The sequence below is a fragment of the Sylvia atricapilla genome, chromosome Z (assembly GCF_009819655.1).
Source record: "Sylvia atricapilla isolate bSylAtr1 chromosome Z, bSylAtr1.pri, whole genome shotgun sequence".
NCBI classification, from domain to species: Eukaryota; Metazoa; Chordata; class Aves; order Passeriformes; family Sylviidae; genus Sylvia; species Sylvia atricapilla.
The window spans coordinates 70,007,598-70,026,747 of record NC_089174.1 but is presented as its reverse complement, the minus strand read 5'-3'; the positions used below and the strand labels follow the sequence as shown (position 1 = coordinate 70,026,747).

The window sequence follows — 19,150 nt, the reverse complement described above, 5'->3', positions numbered from 1 at the left end:
CTCCTGCAGCAGTGCTTGGCCTGGCTCTGCCTCCTCCTGTATTGACTGACATTGCCTCCCACCACCTTTTCCTCTCCTGCCTAATGGTGTTTGCATCATCCCAGATACCTGTAAAAATTCACATTTCAGAGGACTGGCAGAGTTGTGAAAAAATGATCAAGACTCCCCTCTTGGCATATGCCTTTGCCAAGAGCAGACATTTCACAACCACTCCTCCTTCCCCAGGACATTCCAGCACTTTGTGACCGAATTTAGGGAGGCCTCTCTGAGGAGCAGCTTGCTGAAACCTTCTCCTCTCTGGTTTGGCTCCCTCCTCTTTGCCCCCTTCAGTTAGGACAGATTGTTCTGGCTGTTGTTGAAGCAAGCTGCAGACTGTTCTTGTTCTATTCTTCGTTACTTCCCCCACTTTGCAATGATTAAGGACAGCTTTTCAGCATCAAAAGGTATTTGATCCTAAAATGCTGGGGCCCATTTAACTGTTTTCTTCTGTGGACAAAAGAGAGAGTGTTGAGCACAGAAGTTACTCATATATGTGTAGAACTCCATCACACTTTTTCACTGTGGTTGATAGAAAATTGCCAATATTTTTGAGAAATGTAGTAACAAAACAAAACAACCCTAACACCTACAACATTATTTTTCTATTTGAAATATTCAAGAACCTAAATTGTCATTATTTCAAGATTAAATATAGTCAATTTCTTGTAAACATTAGTTGCTTAACTTATTAAAACTGAAATATCTAGTGTATTCATTTTCCATTCTCCAACTGAAAACAGATTTGTAGAAGATTTTCAAGAAGAGAAAAATTTTAAATATAACTGCTTCTTTTTCTGGAGTGCTCCTGGTCTCAAATCACTTTCAAAAAAACGTGTCAAGTGCATCTAGCAACTGACATAGCATTAAAAAAACCAAAATCTGTTTGTGCTTCCCGTGAGCACAAACAGGCAAAAAGGCAATTAAAGGTAAAGATTAGGAATGCTGTAGCTGTGGAGCCAGGCAGAGCAATCCATCACACAGGCTCTGTTGGCAGTGTGCACCCTTCAGGCTGGGAACGCTCCTCAGCCCAGAGGGCGAGAAGAAGGTGACTGATGTGGGGTCAGGCCTTCATGGAGACTGGGCTGGGGCTCTGTTATAAGCAGGTCTGAGGCCGGGATCCAGCAGGCAGGTTGGAGGTGACCCCTCACTTAGGAATTAGCTCAGTAGCATGAGCACAGTTTGCATGTGCCAGCTGGTCTCTGCTCTGGAGAGCAGGCAATTAATTTCAGCTGGATAACTACAAACCACACAGCGAGACATCATTTTTAGATATAAAAGCATTATATTTAGAGTCAGAGTTCAGTTGCGTTGGAACTAGATGGTCTGTAAAGTCCCTTCCAACACAAACCATTCCTTGATTCTGTAATTTAATTAGATTACAGGTTGGTTTAAGATCAGAATACTTTCCCTTGACAATGTACATACCATGAGGGCTTCCTTTTTAGTGTATGTGAAACTTTCTTAATTTTAATTGCAGGAAAAAACCACCGAGGCTTATCCTGTAAAATTAATCTTCTTTGCTACATTGTGTTCTGGAACTTCATGCTTGCTATTTTTTTTCTTAACCTGTATTCCACACAAACAACCCTGCTGATTTCCCTACCAAGGACAAGCAGATATGCTCATATCTGTTTTTCTCATAGCTGAAGAGCTTCTCCACAGCAATGGTCACAGATGGTACACTAAGAAACAGGGCTAGAACTTGTAAACTAAAACTGCAAAACAACCAGGGCCCTTTTTTTTTTGAGACAGTTCTGATAAAGTTTATAAGGCATTTCTTATACCTTTTCCTCCTGCCGAAGTTCAACAAAAATTCTGAATTTTTATAAATTTAAATTGACTTAAATTGACTCTGTCATGAATTTATGGATCATTTTATGCCTCATAGTATATTTTTCTTAGTTGATTTATGTCCAGTGCTAAATTAAGTCCAGTGCTAAACTACAAACTGAGCAGACAGTTTAGACTGTTCAGACAAAACCAACAATCAATAGGTATGCATGTATTCAGTGATAGTTAGAAAATGATGAGGAAAATTTCAGAGTTCCAATGAAATCTCTATATCTTTTATGATAATTCTGAATTCACTGAACTCTCTTTACAGCTTTGTACACAGTAACAGAGCAGCTACAACCAATAAATTTCGTCACACTCTAATGTAATCTGAGACACCTGAAAGCCTGTCAATAATCTTTCAGGTGGTAACTCATTAACCATCTCAGAAATAGCACAGTTTCCAGAGGAGTCTAGAGTAAACATCCATGTGTCTCTGCATGTGCCTGGGCTCACTGGCAGAGGGAAGGAAGGGCAGCAGAATGCAGCAGAGTATCCAGATATTAAATTATTTTTTTTGCTTTCAAGAGCCAAACATGCCTGTTGTTTGAATCTGCTGCAACCCTCCAAAAGCCAATGGAAATTCAGCACTTGAAGAATATCTTTATTAGGGTGGGAGGCCAAATTCCAAGGACCAACTTGTTCAGTGAAAGCCATTTCTCTAGCCCTCAGTGCCTCTGTTTTGTCTTTGCAGAGTGTATGGACAGGCAGCAGCCCAGATAATGTTCATATCCCTTTATCTTTTCTGCATTCCCAGGAGGTCTCTGGAGATCAATTCATAAAACAAAGATAGTGGATGGAAGGATGTTACATTTTCACAAGGCAGTAGTATTTCTGGATCAGTAAATGATTAAATAAACATTGTTCCATGCTTGTGCATTAATGTGCAATCAACTCCTAAGTGAGAGACATAAAAGAATATTCTAAGTCTTACTCAAGCTTTGGTTTAGTACCAGGAAGTACCTGTTGATGAGAGATAAGAAGCCTGCCAGATGCAAGTGGTATTAGTCTAGCAATTGCCTAAAATAATTTTCTGCTTTGCCAGGAAACCGTACACTTTTTCATTCTTGCTCAGTGTTTCATCCATGGCCAGAACAGGGTCTCCCTTATTTCCCACATGCTCTCACACTGTACAGTCTGACTGTACAGGCTGCCACTCAGCTATTCCTACCCCTAATGATTCTCCTGCTTCTCTACTAAAGTGGTGCATTATCTCACTGACAAGTTTGTAACCTTCTGCAGATGAAGTTGCTAACAGCTGTTTCTAGGCAGAGGAGCAATTTTTCCTCATCATATCGATGTTTAAACTTTTCAGCTTTCTTCTTGCTGCAAATGAACACAAGCTCAGCATATCCCCAGAGGTTCTAACCACCAGGAGGTCTTCAAAGTAGCAATTAATCATCAGAAAAAAAAAATACGCTAGTGAGGGCTTTTTCCTCTGTGAACCACAACTCACAGTCTTTTACTTACATGTTTCTATTATGTTTTGAGTAAACAACTGAACGAGAGAGTCTTTTCAACCCTATCAAATATGATAGGATGCAGCACTTTCCCACAACCACTTTCCCTTGGTCTTGCCAGTCAGCAAGGGGCAGCAGAAGGTGTCTCCCAGTCTTCCCTGCTCTCCAGCCCATGTGAGCAGAGATAAGAAGAAAAGGCATTATCTTTAATAGAGATAAAATGAAAAGGTTCTCCAAAACCCCACAGCAATTGTCCAGGGAAGCAGCGTAATTGCAGGTTGAGCCAGCCGCAGCCTCCAGTGTCACCTTGGAGACCAGCTGGCCAAATTGCAGCTCAAAAAGGGGGGGCCAAGGCACCCGGGTGTGTAAACAAGTAAAATGAGATGGATAAAGGAACTTTGCAGTGAGGCCACAGCTCAGTAGCATCTCAACTTGCAGCTTGAGTCCAGAACACTCTCCAAGCCTCCTGAACACCTAGTCCGGAGTGGAAACCCCAGGTCAGAGGAGCATTGCAGGTAAAGGACTTCTTTTTAACATCTAGTTTTTAATTTAGATATATAAGTACACATATATTTATAAATATCTGTATATATATGCAAAGAGCAGTTGCAGCAATGTCCACCTGTCAGAAGGTTGAAGCTGGATGATGCTGGTCGTAAAGGAGAGAGAGAGTTGGGAGATTGCTGCAGAGGGGTCAGGGGGCTGGGAAGCCAGATTTTTAAAGAGGTGTTTAGAGGGTTGTCAAATGCTCCTGCAGTTTTCACGCTTTTAATAATTTAAGGAAATTATAAGAAGTAAATTAAATGTGTGCAATTGGTTAGGCCACTTAATCTACTATTACAGCCTGAGATCTTCTGCTCTGGGGTGGGTGGTGTCCCGCTTGTGTCTTTGGCCCATAAGTGTCCAGATGGGACTCTCCCCATCGTACTGCAGTGGTTTTTACGATTTTCTGAGGAGGCTCTTGAGCTTAGCTGAGAGATAATATCTAAAAAAATGTTACAAGGCTTAGATTGAATCTGACTCTTTCCAGGTTTAATCTTCAGGTGCAGAGGAATGTAAAGTGATTTGGCTGCTGAACAGTGTAAGATTCTTCTGGAAAAAGCAACCCAACATTTAAGGCTTGGTATTTGTTAGGAATAAATGCAATCATTTCTGTTTGGCCTGCACAACACAACATCACCTATAGAAACAAACAATGCTGACAGCGTGGCGTATTATAATGGTTCATAGCCTAGGCTGTTAAACAAAATGAAACAAATCTCTCTAGCATCCAAATTAAAATAAACACACTGCTGGTAACTTCACTGGGAGACATCTGATAGTCTTGAATGAGATACACAATTAAAACATGTAGAATTACTGTTATGACCTGTTATTGTTTTATTAATAGTATTAAGATGTAACACATTTGTACACTATGCAGAGAACTGTTATATTCAATGAACCCTATTGATCTTTAATTACTCCACATTATCCAAAAAGGAGCAAGAGCAAAATGAAAGGGCGTGTGACTTACTGTGATTCCTCCCTCCTTGCACTGATTTGGAATCTCTTTTCTTATAACACAGCCTAGGAAATGTTTACCTCTAACTTAAACCTGCAGCCAACAGAAATAGGGAAATGGTGTAAGCGTCCACTGTGCACCAGGCTTGCATGTAGCAGGTTTTATATTTAACTGGTTTTCTGTATTTTCTGGATGCATAAAAAGGGTTTGTCAATGCTTACTGTCGTGTAGCACAGGAAGCCACGTCTTGTTTAAGAGGTTTTAGTGCAATGTTAAAGTGCAATTACCTTACAAACAGACTTTAATTGCTGAGTTTTGTATAGAAACATGTGTTGGTGATTTAGTTGGTGAACACTATAGAGAATGCAGATCTGCAAAGAGCAGCAGAAATATTTATTATAATGGTTTTAACCATGATACTTTGGGGGAAAGAAGTGGGAATATGTTTACCTATGATATTAGTGAGATTATTGGACGCTGCTCTGACCCACTTCCGAAAGAACACTGGGGAAAAAAATTGAAAAGTTCAAAAGAGCAACAGCAGAATTATCTGACATCTGGAAATTCATTTTGTACCAGGAGTCCTGAGCTATGCCTAATTACTCAGGCAAAGTGAATTTACAAGTGATCTTCAAGTACTTACACCTGAACACATTTTTAATAGGTAGCTCTTTAATCTTGCAAAAGAGAGTAAAACAGCATCTAATATGGTGGAAATTCAGACTAGAATAACGGATATTAAAAGAAAAATTATTCAATCGTGGAACAACTTAGCCTAGAGATGGTGAGTTCTGAGGCAGAAACACTTACAGATACAGATGCAAATGTTATTCTTATTGCAGAAATTATAGAAGGTTGGCCAGTGGGTGTTTCAGTGTCTTTTACTGAGGTTCAAGAGCTCATAACAGACAACTAATCAGATTATCCCTCCCTAGCCTCAATTCATGAGTCTTGCTGCAATGATTATTTGATGCAGTATTCTGGAAATTATTCCACTGAACCTGAGGCACGGAGATGCTGCATCTTTTCATTGTGTGTGGTTTGTGTGGATTTTTGCAGTGTGCAGTACAGATGAATTATGTCCTCGCTGGTCCCAGCATTTACAGAACTGCATAAAGACATAACATAGTGTAGAGAGAAGCACGCTGCACAGTGATACGATTGCAACATGTACTCTGTATATAGATGTATAGTTGCTGTATATTATATGTAAGCAATACTACATTATCATATAATGTAAATATAGTTTGCACTGTATTCATGTAACCTCACTATGTTTTAAAGTCTTTTCAGCTAAACATTTCCCCTTAAGGACAGGTCATTATTTGCAGAAAACATTTTTGGCTGCCGATCTCACACAGCTGTGAGATCTTCCTGGCCACCGGGTTAATGAGTTCCCAGAAGAACTTTGCTTGCTCTGTCTGAAGCCAAGGCGAAAATGCTCTATATTTACCCCTCTAGACTTCTACGGTCAGCTAGTACTGAAACCATTTGGGGAGTACAAATTTATTTTTCTATTTTTCCAAGCTCAGCTGGAGTCACCTGAAGTGGTTATAAAATTCAGCATATATGGCATTACCAGCAGCCATAGCCAATGCTCTGTAAAGAGGAGTGGAGTAGGTAAGATGAAACAGTTTAATTCCATGTTTCTTAGAAGTTTTGTCTGACCATTTCAATTCACACTTCTGCACATGGAATAACAAGTGCCCCGTGCACTGACAGTGTCTCACAAGGCTGCTCAGCTTCATCTTATCTCAGCACTGTCTCAGCAGAGCACCAGTGGCTCTCTGAGTCTAGAGCTTTGCTGTAACTTCTGTGACCCTTGTATGCCCTGATCACATGGTGCTTGAAAGGCTGGAAAATACTTTGGGAGTCTCCACGGTTCACTGCAGACCCATCAGTCAGGCCATGCAACAGCAGTCTTGGCCATGAGCATGTGCCCAGGATTCGTTGTGGCCCTAAAATATCAGTATAGGCATGGACAGTCACACTTTTCTTAGCACCAGGCACAAATAATCCCTGTGGGAGATGGAGTGTGTCTCTGCCAGCCTGGGCATGCTGCTCTTGGTGGTGCTGTTGCAGCACTGCAGAGTCACAAGTTGGTTTTATTTTTATTCCACTGTTCCTCTGAGAGAAGCTGGAAGGCCTTTGTTGTCAGCATGTGAAATCCTGGGGTACTAAATACTGTGAAAGTTTAAGGTATTAATTGTTCTGCAGTTGTGTTAAAAAAACAGTAGGTGTCATGTGTAGGTGACTGCTGTTACTCAGACATGCAGTGGGAGAAATCTGCTGCCAGAATTAAGTGGAACAAAAGTTTATCAAAGGCAAAGGTCCTCATCCAGGGTAATTTTTGTCCTCCTGTGGTCAAATGATAGCTGCAAGCCAGGCAGAAGAGGCTTGGCAAGGGTGCTGTGGGCACAGAGGAGCCAGACAGTCCTGACTGTACCCACCAGTTGTCATAGTGTTCTTACACTATAGGCAGAAAATTCTCACACACTGCATTGAATTGATCACAGGATCATTGGCTGAGCCTGTTGCATTTATCTTCTTCCAACATGAGCCCTCCTTTCATGGTTGGTCACTATATTAGCAGTTGCCCTTTCTGAAAAGGAAATAGAGTGTCAAATGGGCCCTCATGCAGAGTAGCTACCAGCAGCTTGCCAGTTAGGAATTTGGGATGCTTGTATGCTATGGCAGGTTTCAGCACTATGTCTGAATGTGAATCCACACCGCATCCGGTTTTTGTCTTCCAGATGTCGGGCACAGCAAGGCATGACCGGGAGATGGTAATCAATGCAAAAAGAAGCCTGTCCAAAACCACAGACCCTTTAGAAAGACTTCGTCTGCAATGTCTAGCAAAGGGATCTGCAGGTATCAAAGGACTTGGCAAGTGAGTATGCAAGACAACAAACCCACTATTCAGCCTAATAGTTTTGGCTGCAAGAGGCTCACACCCTAAACAGGGCCAAAACTTGAGTTTCCTCATTTCAGTGCAAATGCCACAACTCACAGTGCCTGGCATTGGGGCTCATGTGTTCTGGGACATAGGACTGAGCTGCTGACCTCTTGAAGGATTGAAGACTTCCTGCCAGAGAAAGGAAGGGAACATTAACCATATAGCTCTCCTTGGTGTTTCTAAAATTATCTTAAGTATTTCAGCACTCTAGATTTTAAGCTTCCCTTATTGTAATGGTCTATTAGCTGTCTAGTTTATGGGAGGCACCTAAAACCTTTTTGCAAGCATCCCATCCCATCCTGAGGAAAGGGGAGTTGCATCACAAACTGAGATCCCTCCAAGGGCCCATAAACCACGAATGGATCCAGACAGTTACCAAGTGGAACTTCATCTAAATGTGGAACTTGATCTATATGTGCAAATTGCAGGGGCAGAGGACACTATAAAGAACAGGGATTCTATGGCACCCTTTCCCTCATTTAACTTCAGATGTGCAATATTCATGCACCCAATCTAAACAAGTAATTTCTACTGCCAATAAGAGTAGGGACTTTGTTGGTTGGAGTTTTCTTCCTTTATTTCCCCTTCCCCCCCCCGCCTTTTTTTCCCCCCTCAGAATAAAGAACAAGGAGAAAATGTTATCTCAGTAAGGTGACTCTCTACTCCAGTATTGTGATAAACCACTGCAGCTCTCTATGTTTCCTATGCATTTCCTCAAATTTCATGTTTTCCACAGAGTATTTCAGATTATTGATGATAACAACACCAGAACTCTTGATTTCAATGAGTTTCTGAGAGGACTGCGTCATTATGCTGTGATGATCAGTAAGAAAGAAGCACAAGAGATTTTCCAGATTTGATAAAGACGGCAGTGGAACAATTGATTTTGATGAATTTCTTGTTACACTGAGAGTGAGTCTGGGAATTCATTTGCTATTGCACTAAATGGATTAAAATATAGCAGAACAGAACAAAACAAAGTAGAAATAGAATATTTGCAAAAAACAGTCATGATTTTTTCAATTAATTGTGGCCTTGATTTAAATACCGAAATTTCTATGCTGCAGGCTGGGTACCTGTGTGGTCCAGCCCATCAACCTCACTTCTTTTTGGCCATTTTATGATGCATCTCTTTATAATATTAACTTATTCAGAGGAGAGGAGACTTTCTCTAATCCACCACAGTGATTAATTTTGTCTAAAGTATCTTTGCTCTGCTGCAGCCCAAACAGTTAAGATAGAAAATATTAGTACTTAGGGTAATTAGTAATTTCTTGTTGGAAAATTTTAAATGGGCAGATCAGAAAGTGTTCTAGGTAGCATTTTCTCTTACTGTCCATTTGCTATTGTACAGGTAGATACTGAATAGTCTTAATTATATTGCTCTTTTGAGGATATATTGCACTTTCTAGCTCATGGACAGTGTTGACTATCACCAGTATATTGTCCTATCTACCTTGAAAGTTTTACTGCTAGCAACAGCAAGTACTTAAATTTGGAACTGGGCAAATAGTTGGCAAAAATAAAATGATTCTGTTAATATTTCTTTACAGCCTCCCATGTCCAATGCAAGGAAAGAGATCATCATGCAGGCATTTCAGAAGTTGGACAAGACTGGAGATGGCATTATAACAATTGAAGACTTACGTGGGCTGTATAATGTAAAATATCATCCCAAATACGTAAATGGAGAGTGGACAGAGGAACAAGTCTTTAGCGCCTTTCTGGAAAATTTTGATACACCATGACAAAGATGGCAAGGTAAGTGAAGCACCTAATTGCAAGCCATGAAATCACCATCTGACTCAGAATTGACTTAGGTTATTAAGTGGGGAGTAATCGCAGTCCAAACATCCATTTGCAGCACATTTCTATGAAACATCAAAGTGGATGCATAACCTGTGCACAGCACTCCTGATACAGCTAGCTTGCACCCCTTGCCTTGTCTGAGGCAAAGGGGCTCTGCAGGAGGTACAAGGATGGTTATGAGATTGCATTAAGGCTTGCAGCTGTAATAATCAAATTTTATAGATTACACTAAGTACATCTTCAGACTACCACGAGATTACTGACTTTGAAGATCCTATATTTTCATTCTTTGGAGAATAAATACTAGGATCCAGATCAAAAGCAGGTTCCCTGCTTTGTTAAATTTACAATTAGTTGTTCTCCAGTGTAATTACTGAGACACTTGACTTGGAAATCAGTTCATAACAGAGACAGATTTATCCTCAGAGGGTTGGAGGGAGAATGGAGCTGGGGCTACTGTCATGGGCATGTACCCTGAGGAGCCTGAGCCGGGACAGAGCTGAGAGCCTTTCCTGCACTTTGGCTCAACTCTCTGCTTCAGGTGCAAAGCTGGGCACTGGGCACCTTTTGTGATGGACATCTATACATCTGCTTGCAACCATCTCTGAGCCAAGCACACTCTCTGTCCCCTTTTAGTGTCTGCAAACTTCTTTGGTCTGAACTTACTTCTGTTGACCAGTCAGAGCAGTCCTGTATCTCCGTGATTCACATGGTGATATTCTCATCTGAGCAGTTAATAATAACAACAAACTAGGCTGTAAATTTTTATCCATGCTTTGTGGAATGTCTTTAACCTTCCACTCTGCAGACTGCACTGGGTTTTCAGGTGCAGTCTGCTAATGCTCCACCCAATCCTTCACTTGCTTGTTCTCACCACTCAGGCTCACAGTTGTAAATAAGTGATGGGTTTATTACTTTGGGCATAACTTTGCACTCAGTAGAGCTGACTTTCACCCCTGCTGCTGCAGTGTAATTCTCAGAGATATCAGTTTGGAGCCAGCTATCCCCTTTCACCTCACAGCAGTGGTGACATTCAGCAAATTTCAAACAAAATGTTCCTGCTTTTTCTGCTGAGGCCATACATGAACACATTAAATGAATTCCCAAACTGATCCTTGATGAGTTCTGTGCTTGGTTACTCTGAGCATCCACCTTTGTTCAGCAATCCTGATGTTAGCTCACTTGATTACTGTTTCTTCTGAGAACAGACTTTGGCTTCCTGAATCAGAAGACACTAATGATACTGAGTACCCAAAAGGTTTTTAGCAGAAATGCCTCAAGTGTTTGCTGATCATTTTCTAGAAAGGCCCTTTTCACCATGGTCTGGCTGGGTGCCTCTCAAATAGGCAGTTTTAGTAGGCTTGTAACTAAGTTCTCAAACACACAATGCAATCAGAGCAGATATCATGGAATCACAGAATATGATGAGTTGGAAAGACCCACCAGGATCATCAGGTCCAACTCCCGGCCCTGCATAGCACATCCAGAAATCACACCATGAGAGCCTAAGAGCATTGCAGATATCAGTTCTTATGAGTTTCTCAAATTGTGGTTTTGACTTACAGCATTAAATAAAATCAAAGGTTCATTTTTGTATTTTTCTCTGTTCAGGTCACAACAGAAGAATTCATGAACTACTGCCGGAGTCAGTGCTTCAATAGACACAGACATCTACTTATTCATCATGATGAAGAATTGCTGGAAACTCTAATCACGCAGTTAAAGAAGTAAGACTTTCTTTCATTTATAGTAGGTTCCTGATTAGGTGTTGTGTGGTTGGGCAAGGAAGTGATTCTTCTGAGGAAGTTATAGCAAAACCAATTAGTGACTAGGCATGAAAATTGACAGCTAATACAGCCAGCCATTAGAAAGGTGATACGGTCCTGTGAACACAGAGGGTTTAAACTCGGAGAAATCCCGGGAAGAGTCCTTTTCCTTCCGGCCCGAGGAGCAGGTAAGAGCCGGGCCCCCGCAGCCGCTCCACGGAGCGGGCCGGGCCCCGCCGCTCCGCCGTGCCGGGGGAGCCGGCCTGGCCGGGTCCCTGCCGGCGGGGAAGGGTTATTAGCATCCAGCCGAGCCTGAGGCTGCCCCGCCACCGGCCTGGCCGAGGGGAGTGTCTGCCGGACCCTCCCTGCTGACACCGAGGGGTCGGGGGGCACCCCCAGCCGGCCGCTGAGGGCCCGGCCGCCGTGCCTGAGCCGCCCCCGCCGCCCGGCCCCGACAGCCAGAGCCGCCCGGCCCCGACAGCCAGAGCCGCCCGGCCCCGACAGCCGGAGCCCGCCGGCCCCGACAGCCGGCCGACGGAGCGCCGGCCCCGACAGCCGGAGCCGCCCGGCCAGGGAGCCGCCCGGCCGACAGCCGGAGCCGCCGGCCCGACAGCCGGACGCCGGCCCACAGCGGAGCCGCCCGGCCCCGACAGCCGGAGGCCCGGCCCGACAGCGGAGCCGCCCGGCCCACAGCCGGAGCCGCCCGGCCACAGCAGGCCGGCCCTGACAGCCGGAGACGCCTGGCCCGAAGCGGAGCACGGACGACAGCGGAGCGCGGACGACAGCGGAGCCGCGAGCGAAGCGGAGCCGCCGGCCCCGACAGCCGGAGCCGCCCGGCCCCGACAGCCGGAGCCGCCCGGCCCCGACAGCCGGAGCCGCCCGGCCCCGACAGCCGGAGCCGCCCGGCCCCCACAGCCGGAGCCGCCCGGCCCGACAGCCGGAGCCGCCCGGCCCCGACAGCCGGAGCCGCCCGGCCCCGACAGCCGGAGCCGCCCGGCCCCCACAGCCGGAGCCGCCCGGCCCCCACAGCCGGAGCCGCCGGCCCCCACAGCCGGAGCCGCCCGGCCCCCACAGCCGGAGCCGCCCGGCCCCGACAGCCAGAGCCGCCCGGCCCCGACAGCCAGAGCCGCCCGGCCCCCACAGCCAGAGCCGCCCGGCCGAGGTCACACAAGCGCCCACAGCCCCCAGGAGGTCAGCTCCTGCCTCGACAGATGCGCACTAACCCTTCTCTGAGTGAGAGAAAAAGACAGTGATTGAAACGTGCAGAGACATGGCATGAGACAGAAGTCAGAGAAGAGAGAGTCAAAGTCCTAGGCTGGAAGGAGGGTGGAGGAATTGCTTAGTTTGGGCTGGACTTCTCTTGTGAGGCCGTGGACATTGGACTAAAATATCCCTTTAAACCGTGCAAAAAAAATTATGCATTTTAGGGAGATGATGAGAGTATTTAAGTTGTAGAGGTAAGCAAAGGTATTTGTGATGGACTAAGTAACTATTGAAGTAGTTGTGGTCTCATGAGATGCTTGAACAGAGAGAGAGAGATGAGATGAAGATGAAGATCTGCCCCTAGAAAGAGATAGGATCTCTCTTTCTTGAGATCTAAATAAAAATTGCTTTGCTTTTGGACCCGTTCATCTTTTAAGTGAGCCCAAATGAATTTCCTGGGTCATATGCAGTTGTGGGAAAAGCTGCCAGTGGGAGGGACTTCACAGTAATCGAAGAAGGGAAGACATGGACCAGGATAAATGCAAAATGCTTTTTAAAGCCCTGGGTTTTTTCCTTGGCTCACAACTAAACATATTGACAACTTTCCTGTGCATACCATGTTTTAACCCCCTTTGTAGATGTTTATAGATTTTCAGTCTTCAGGAGATCATTTTGGGATGAGATGAGATAATTTATTTATATTTTTTACTATGAGATCATTTTACTATGAGATCATTTTATTTATATTTTTCTTCAAAGGGGATACATGTGTTACAGTATTTTTATTTCTCTGTTCCTGGAATGTTTGCTGACCTCGTAGCTGTTGCCTGTACATACCTACACTGAATGTTGTTTATATTTATTTGTGTTTGCAGTGTTTGATGACCAAGATACGACTTCCGGCAGCTTTTTGGGAAGTGAAGAACTCAATAACTGTCTTAACTGTCTTATCTTGTCTTCTGTTTCTGGTGCTGAATAAAGACTGCAAACCTACCCTTCTTGTCATACCAATGAAGCTGTCTCAGTTCATCTTTTGTCCTTTGTATGTATAAACAGGGAGAAAATGTACACAAATGAAACTGTAAGAAAAATTCCCCAAAAAACTAGTGTTTGAGGGTGTGATACCTAATTTTTTCTGCTTTGATACCTTTTTTTTTTTCCTTCTACTTTCTGCTCCTCTCTCATTATTTTGCTGCTCTCCAGACTGAGAAGCTGCTGGTGTAGCAAAGAGTGAATGGCTTGTGCATGGCAGCATTTGCTACATTTCAGTCTGGCAGCCAGCTAAAAGCAGTACAGGGTTACAGAATGGACTTCAGAACCTTTCTGATGAAGCCACAGATCTTAAACTGCATTGCTAACAGTTCAAATACTGAAATCCTGAGTGTTTGCTGCACTGATCCTCTGCAAACCCTATTTTTCTTTTGTCCAGCAATGATCTCAGTATGGGCAATGGCTGCTTGCAATTCCTTAGTGAAGGCTGTGCAAACTCTATTATTTTCTTGAGCAGTAAGCCTCCAGAAACTTGCATATTGGCTGACACTGGAAACTGGTGGAGAAACTCTCTTTATTATTGCCAGCCATCATAAGAGGAACCTTTACCTACTACAATGCTAATAAAGTGTGGATATATGAAAAACCAACTTACTATCAAACAGGCACTGTACATGGTCTGGCAGCTTAAATAGAATCCAATCACTTCTCTTTTATTAATTAATTTCACAACATAGTGTCATGCTATCTGTCTTCTCTTTCAAACAGAAAGAAAGTAATGTGGATGGACTGTGGGAATCACAAAATGAAAGAAATATTTCCTTTTGACTCGCTATCTCATGTCTTCACACCCTGCAGTGATCTGACAGGCTGATATTTGTTCAAGCAAAGTGGAAGTTTTAATCTGAATAACTGCAGCCAGTTTGTCTTTGGCATTAATACCTGCCAATTTTATTTAATCCCTAACCAATATACATTTTCAAAAGGGAGAATTTGTGCTGAAAGCAACTGTGCTTTTTTGAAACCAGCGGAAGTTTTGTCATTGGCTTCTGGGAGCCTTAGCTGAGCCTGTGGCAGCTGAGGAAAATCCTGTGCTATCAGGACAAGATTTCTACACTGAGCGGGACTAATGGGATTTGTGTGGGGACTTGAATGACATAATCCAGGAGTGCTTAAACCCCCTCACTCTGGTGGTGTATCCCTGGTGCTTTCAGAACAGTTCTCAGCTCAGGTCTGCCTGTGTGTGGACTTCATTGCTTACTGGATATGTTTCCTGAGAACATGGCTCCCAACAGAGTAATTTCAACATTTGTATAGACCATGTTTCCAAGAGCTGGTTTCAGGCACTTTCAAAGTCAGTGGCAAAGTTTCCTTTCACTTCTGTGGGAACAGAGTTACTCTTGGAGCAGTCTGAACAACACTGGTAACCTCAGAAAAGATATAGTGCTTTCAGGAAAAAATAAATAATCTGAGAAACAAACCCCATGATTTTTCACTAGTAATCAGATGCTGTAGAACTCAAATTGTAATCTGTCTTGTACAAAATGTAATTTGATTAATATGTGTGCAAATTAATGGAACAAACACAGGCATTAGCTGCTAGATAGTAAAATCTCTACTGGAGAACACACAGCCATAATGGCACACTGGAACACACTGGGCATTCAGAGGAAGAATTTTTCAGGGATTAAAGGAAAGTTAAAGGGATTTGAACCAGGCAAGAGGGATTTTCAAGACTAACAGCAAGTGCCTGGATCCTCTCTTCAGCACTTCACTCTCCCTCTCTGTGATCTGGGAGACACAAAAATGAAGCTGAAAGGCCCTTGTTCAGCTGCAGCTGCAGTGTGCTGGTTGAAGACCCAGCAGATAAAGGAGATAAGTGATGCTGTCCTGCCAGCCTGTAGCTCCACAGCACATGCAGCAGAGTTTGGGAGATAGCAATGCATACCACTGTATCTGGTGCTAGCATCAAGATGGGAGATCTTGGTTGGTGCTTCATGTTCAAAGCACTATTTCTTCATTCTGATTGTGCAACAGATGCTAACAGGATGGCACAAACACAGGAACCTCTGATTCGGCAGGGCTGGGGGGCAGTCCCAGAGCTGGAGGTTTTGCCAGCACCTTGAGTTCCAGCCTGCTGTGTGACACAGTATCTTGTCAGGAGTAAGGTCTGCGCTTCCCAACAGCCAGCACTGAAGTTTGCTCCAAAATGTTGGTAGGGCCCTGCAGGAAATAGGGAAAGGCTCCCTGATAACTCTTCCAAAACTCTGCCCCCACTTCCTGCCTCTGCATGAGCCATTAGAGCACCTTGCTGACTCCACCCCACTATCCCAAAAAAGCAACAAGGTACAGGGAAAAAGCGGTGTGACACAGCCTTTTTTCTGGTGCACTCCTCTGGGAAAAGTGGCACTTCTGCAGCATCCTTCACTATATGTTCATTCTGGCCTCCCTGTACTCTTGTGGCTCTTTGTGTTTCTGTCTGTGAGATGAAATTTTGGCTTGATGTGATACAGAAATGTTTTTTGTTTTATACTGTCTCCTGCAGAACAAAATTCTTATTCAAGCACCTGAGTTTAATGAAAGCATGACTCTCTGCCATGTATTCTTGAAACTAGACCACAAGAGATTTTCACTGATCTGGTTCATTCTGCTGCTCTCACGACACAAAGCTGTCTTGGCACAGGCAGATGGCAGCAGCAGCAGTTTTGCAGATGAAACCACTTGTGCACATTGCTGTATAAAAGCCGATGTGCCTTTATGTAATTCCTTGCACACAGTGCTGCTTCACACCTCTGCAGCCCTGTGGGCAGAGCAGGGCTTTGCCATCCCAAAGCTGTCACTGGCAGAAGGAGCAAGACAGTGATTTTGCTGATTTTTGGCCTGCAGCTCCTATCCTCCACACTGGGAGCAGCAGCAGCAGCAGATTGAGGTTTCCCAGTAAAACACGTAATGCCAAGAGCAACTTGGCACTACCAGCAGCTGCCTACTGTCTGTGTCTGTGTCACTGTGATTATAGCTCACCCTGTTTCTTTGGCTTTCCTCTCTTGTAGGGTGAGCAGAAAGCAGGAGCCTGTGCTTGGCATCAAGTCCTCAGGTGGCTGAAAGCTGCCTATTTGCAGCAGGGCCTCTGGCCAGGCTGGTGTGTCTCAGCTGAGTCTGAAACCCTGTGGTTTCAAAGTGAGCTTGGTTCTGGCTCTAGTACCTCTCCCACGCTCATGCCTGGAGGTTTGCAGCCACCCAGGTACAACAGCCCCACCTCCACAAAATCCGGGAACCAGGCTTCACCCCAGCTCACAGCACTGCTGCTGATCCCAACAGGAGCTGCACCTGGAGATGGGGGACAGGATCCAGCCTTTATTGAAGATCTTGGAAAGAAATGAAGCACGAGGTTTTGTGGGAGTTGCATCAAGTCTGGTTTTGTGTGGAAGAGCAGAGATTGTGGTAAAATGTGAGAAGTGTTTATTTTCCTGAGATAAATATCTTCCTTTTTTTCATTGAAAACCTGGTATTTTTTCCAAAAGCTGCAGGTTTGGTTTTTTGCTTTTTTTCTTACTTTGAAAAATAGAGTAGGTTTTTTTTAATTTTAGCTTATGTACATTTTCTGGGAAAACAATTTCCAGAATATGTTAGAGAAGCTCCAACTTTCTGGCATAGATTTATTCCTTTAGACATTTTCATCAATGCATTTCTACTTTGTGTCTCATTTTTTCTGGTTTTTTTTGACAAAACTTTGGGGCATTTTGCATTCATTTGGTGGTGGTCCTGATGTTGGACTAATCTCATTTCACTGTGACATGTAAGTTATGCTGTCAATATTTAACAATATCCAGAAAAAATTATTTTCTTTGTTTTTCTTTTTGTTTTTTTGGGATTTTTTGTTTGGTTGGTTTTGGTTTTGTATTTGTTTTTGTTTGTTTGTTTGTTTGTTTGTTTTAGCTCACAGTAGCATCTCCGTTTCCCAATGAAAAAATATCAACCCATTGGTCGTAGTGTCATTCAACGAAATTCTGCATTGGAGCTTGCTTCAGCCATACATCCTAATATCAGGTTAGGAGAGTCTGATGTAAAAATCAGACTCTCCTGGAAGATGCAGAAGAAGTATTTGCAAAGTATAGAGTCTGTTGAGCCACCATATATAGCCATCACCCTTGTAAATACTGTTTTTCGTGTTCTTAGGTTACAAAAGATGAATTTCTAAATTACTGCTATGGAGTTAATGCTTCTGTGGACACTGATGCCAACTTCATTTTAAGGAGGAAGAAATCCTGGAAACTCTGTCTTTTGCTTTTATTTGCCCAATATTCTTTCAGGCCATGGACTACAAATAAGTGAAATACTGCTGAGTTCGTAGTGGGCTTGACCTTTCCCCACGTCCCATCTGCGCAATGCTTTGTAGCTACACGATGTGATGGCACCAGCAAGTCCAAGTGCTGGGCTCTGACACGTGGCTTTGTGTTTCAGCAGGTGGCGCTTAGAAGCCAAGGAAAAGCCATCCTGACGGAAACCTGGAGCTGCCACGTGAGCAAGGGATTAGATAGTCGGTATAATTTAGCAATTGCATTTTCTGGCATTATCAGTTGTTTTCTTGTGTGTCTGTCTGTACGTTAGATTTGTTTTACCAATGCTCTGTGACACACAGGAGTGCTAATTTGGGTGATTTCATGCTCACAGTAATAAGGAGGTGTTTGACTCTACAATATTCTTCACAGAGGTGGTAAGTCTTCTTTATATCGGATTTTATCTGTTTTTGAATGATAGTTTCAGAAACCCCAAACCACAGAGATAACTAGCTTGATTTAAAAGTCTATTGATTAAAATCCAGCTGCTTCCCCCACCCCAGGCTGCAGCACTGCTGTATCACTGTACAAATACAGGCCTTCAAATCAATAAACACTACTGCTAAGAAGCTGTACTCCTGCCCTGCAGAAATGCCCTCCCAGCATCACCATGTTCCTTGCTGTCAGAAGAGATGGCTTCATAGTCAGCTTCTGCTTGCCAAAATTGCTGTGGATTCAGCCACATGTCCCTGTAGCAGTGCTTGTCTGGCTTTCAACTTTATTTCATAGCCTAGACTATACTGCACATCACAGGCATTCAGCCATCCCTACGCCCTGGCAGAAGCAGTCCTCCTGCTCCCCACACTTAACTCGTCGTCTGCTGCTCCACACACAGCGTTTGTGTGTGTTTTTTCAGCCTGTATAATGAACGTGCACAAGGGGAGGAACAAACTGGTAATGGTGGTAAACAATGCTTTAAGCCGGGGATTACTATCGCCATGAGATGTTATTAGCATTTTTTCAGCATCAGTAGAATTAGATCGTGACTCATTGTTATAACTAACAATAATCTAAGTTTATTTGTGTACAGCTAAGAGACATTTGCATATTGCAGGAGAGAGAGTGCTCATAGTGTTGAGGTGTTTGCATGAGCTGCATATTGGCAAGGGGAGAAGCAAAGATGGGAGGGCATCTGTGTGGCACCATGACTGCAGGAGAGGGGCTGGAGGCCAGGGGGCTCATGGCAGAAAGGAGGAGGCAGCTCCAGGCACTGTATCATAAAGCAGCTACAGAGAAACAAGTGTCAGCAAGCT

The 19,150-nt window shown here is 43.8% G+C and overlaps 1 protein-coding gene across 1 annotated transcript; it reads left to right on the top strand.

Annotated features, from left to right (window-relative positions):
* Nucleotides 1-7,589: 7,589 nt before the first annotated feature.
* Nucleotides 7,590-11,327, top strand: CAPSL (calcyphosine like). Its single transcript, XM_066338428.1, is given in 7 exon segments — nucleotides 7,590-7,726; nucleotides 8,529-8,642; nucleotides 8,644-8,704; nucleotides 9,346-9,536; nucleotides 9,538-9,553; nucleotides 11,213-11,238; nucleotides 11,240-11,327. Coding segments are annotated over 7 exon segments (618 nt in total). The 3' UTR covers nucleotides 11,313-11,327.
* Nucleotides 11,328-19,150: the final 7,823 nt, after the last annotated feature.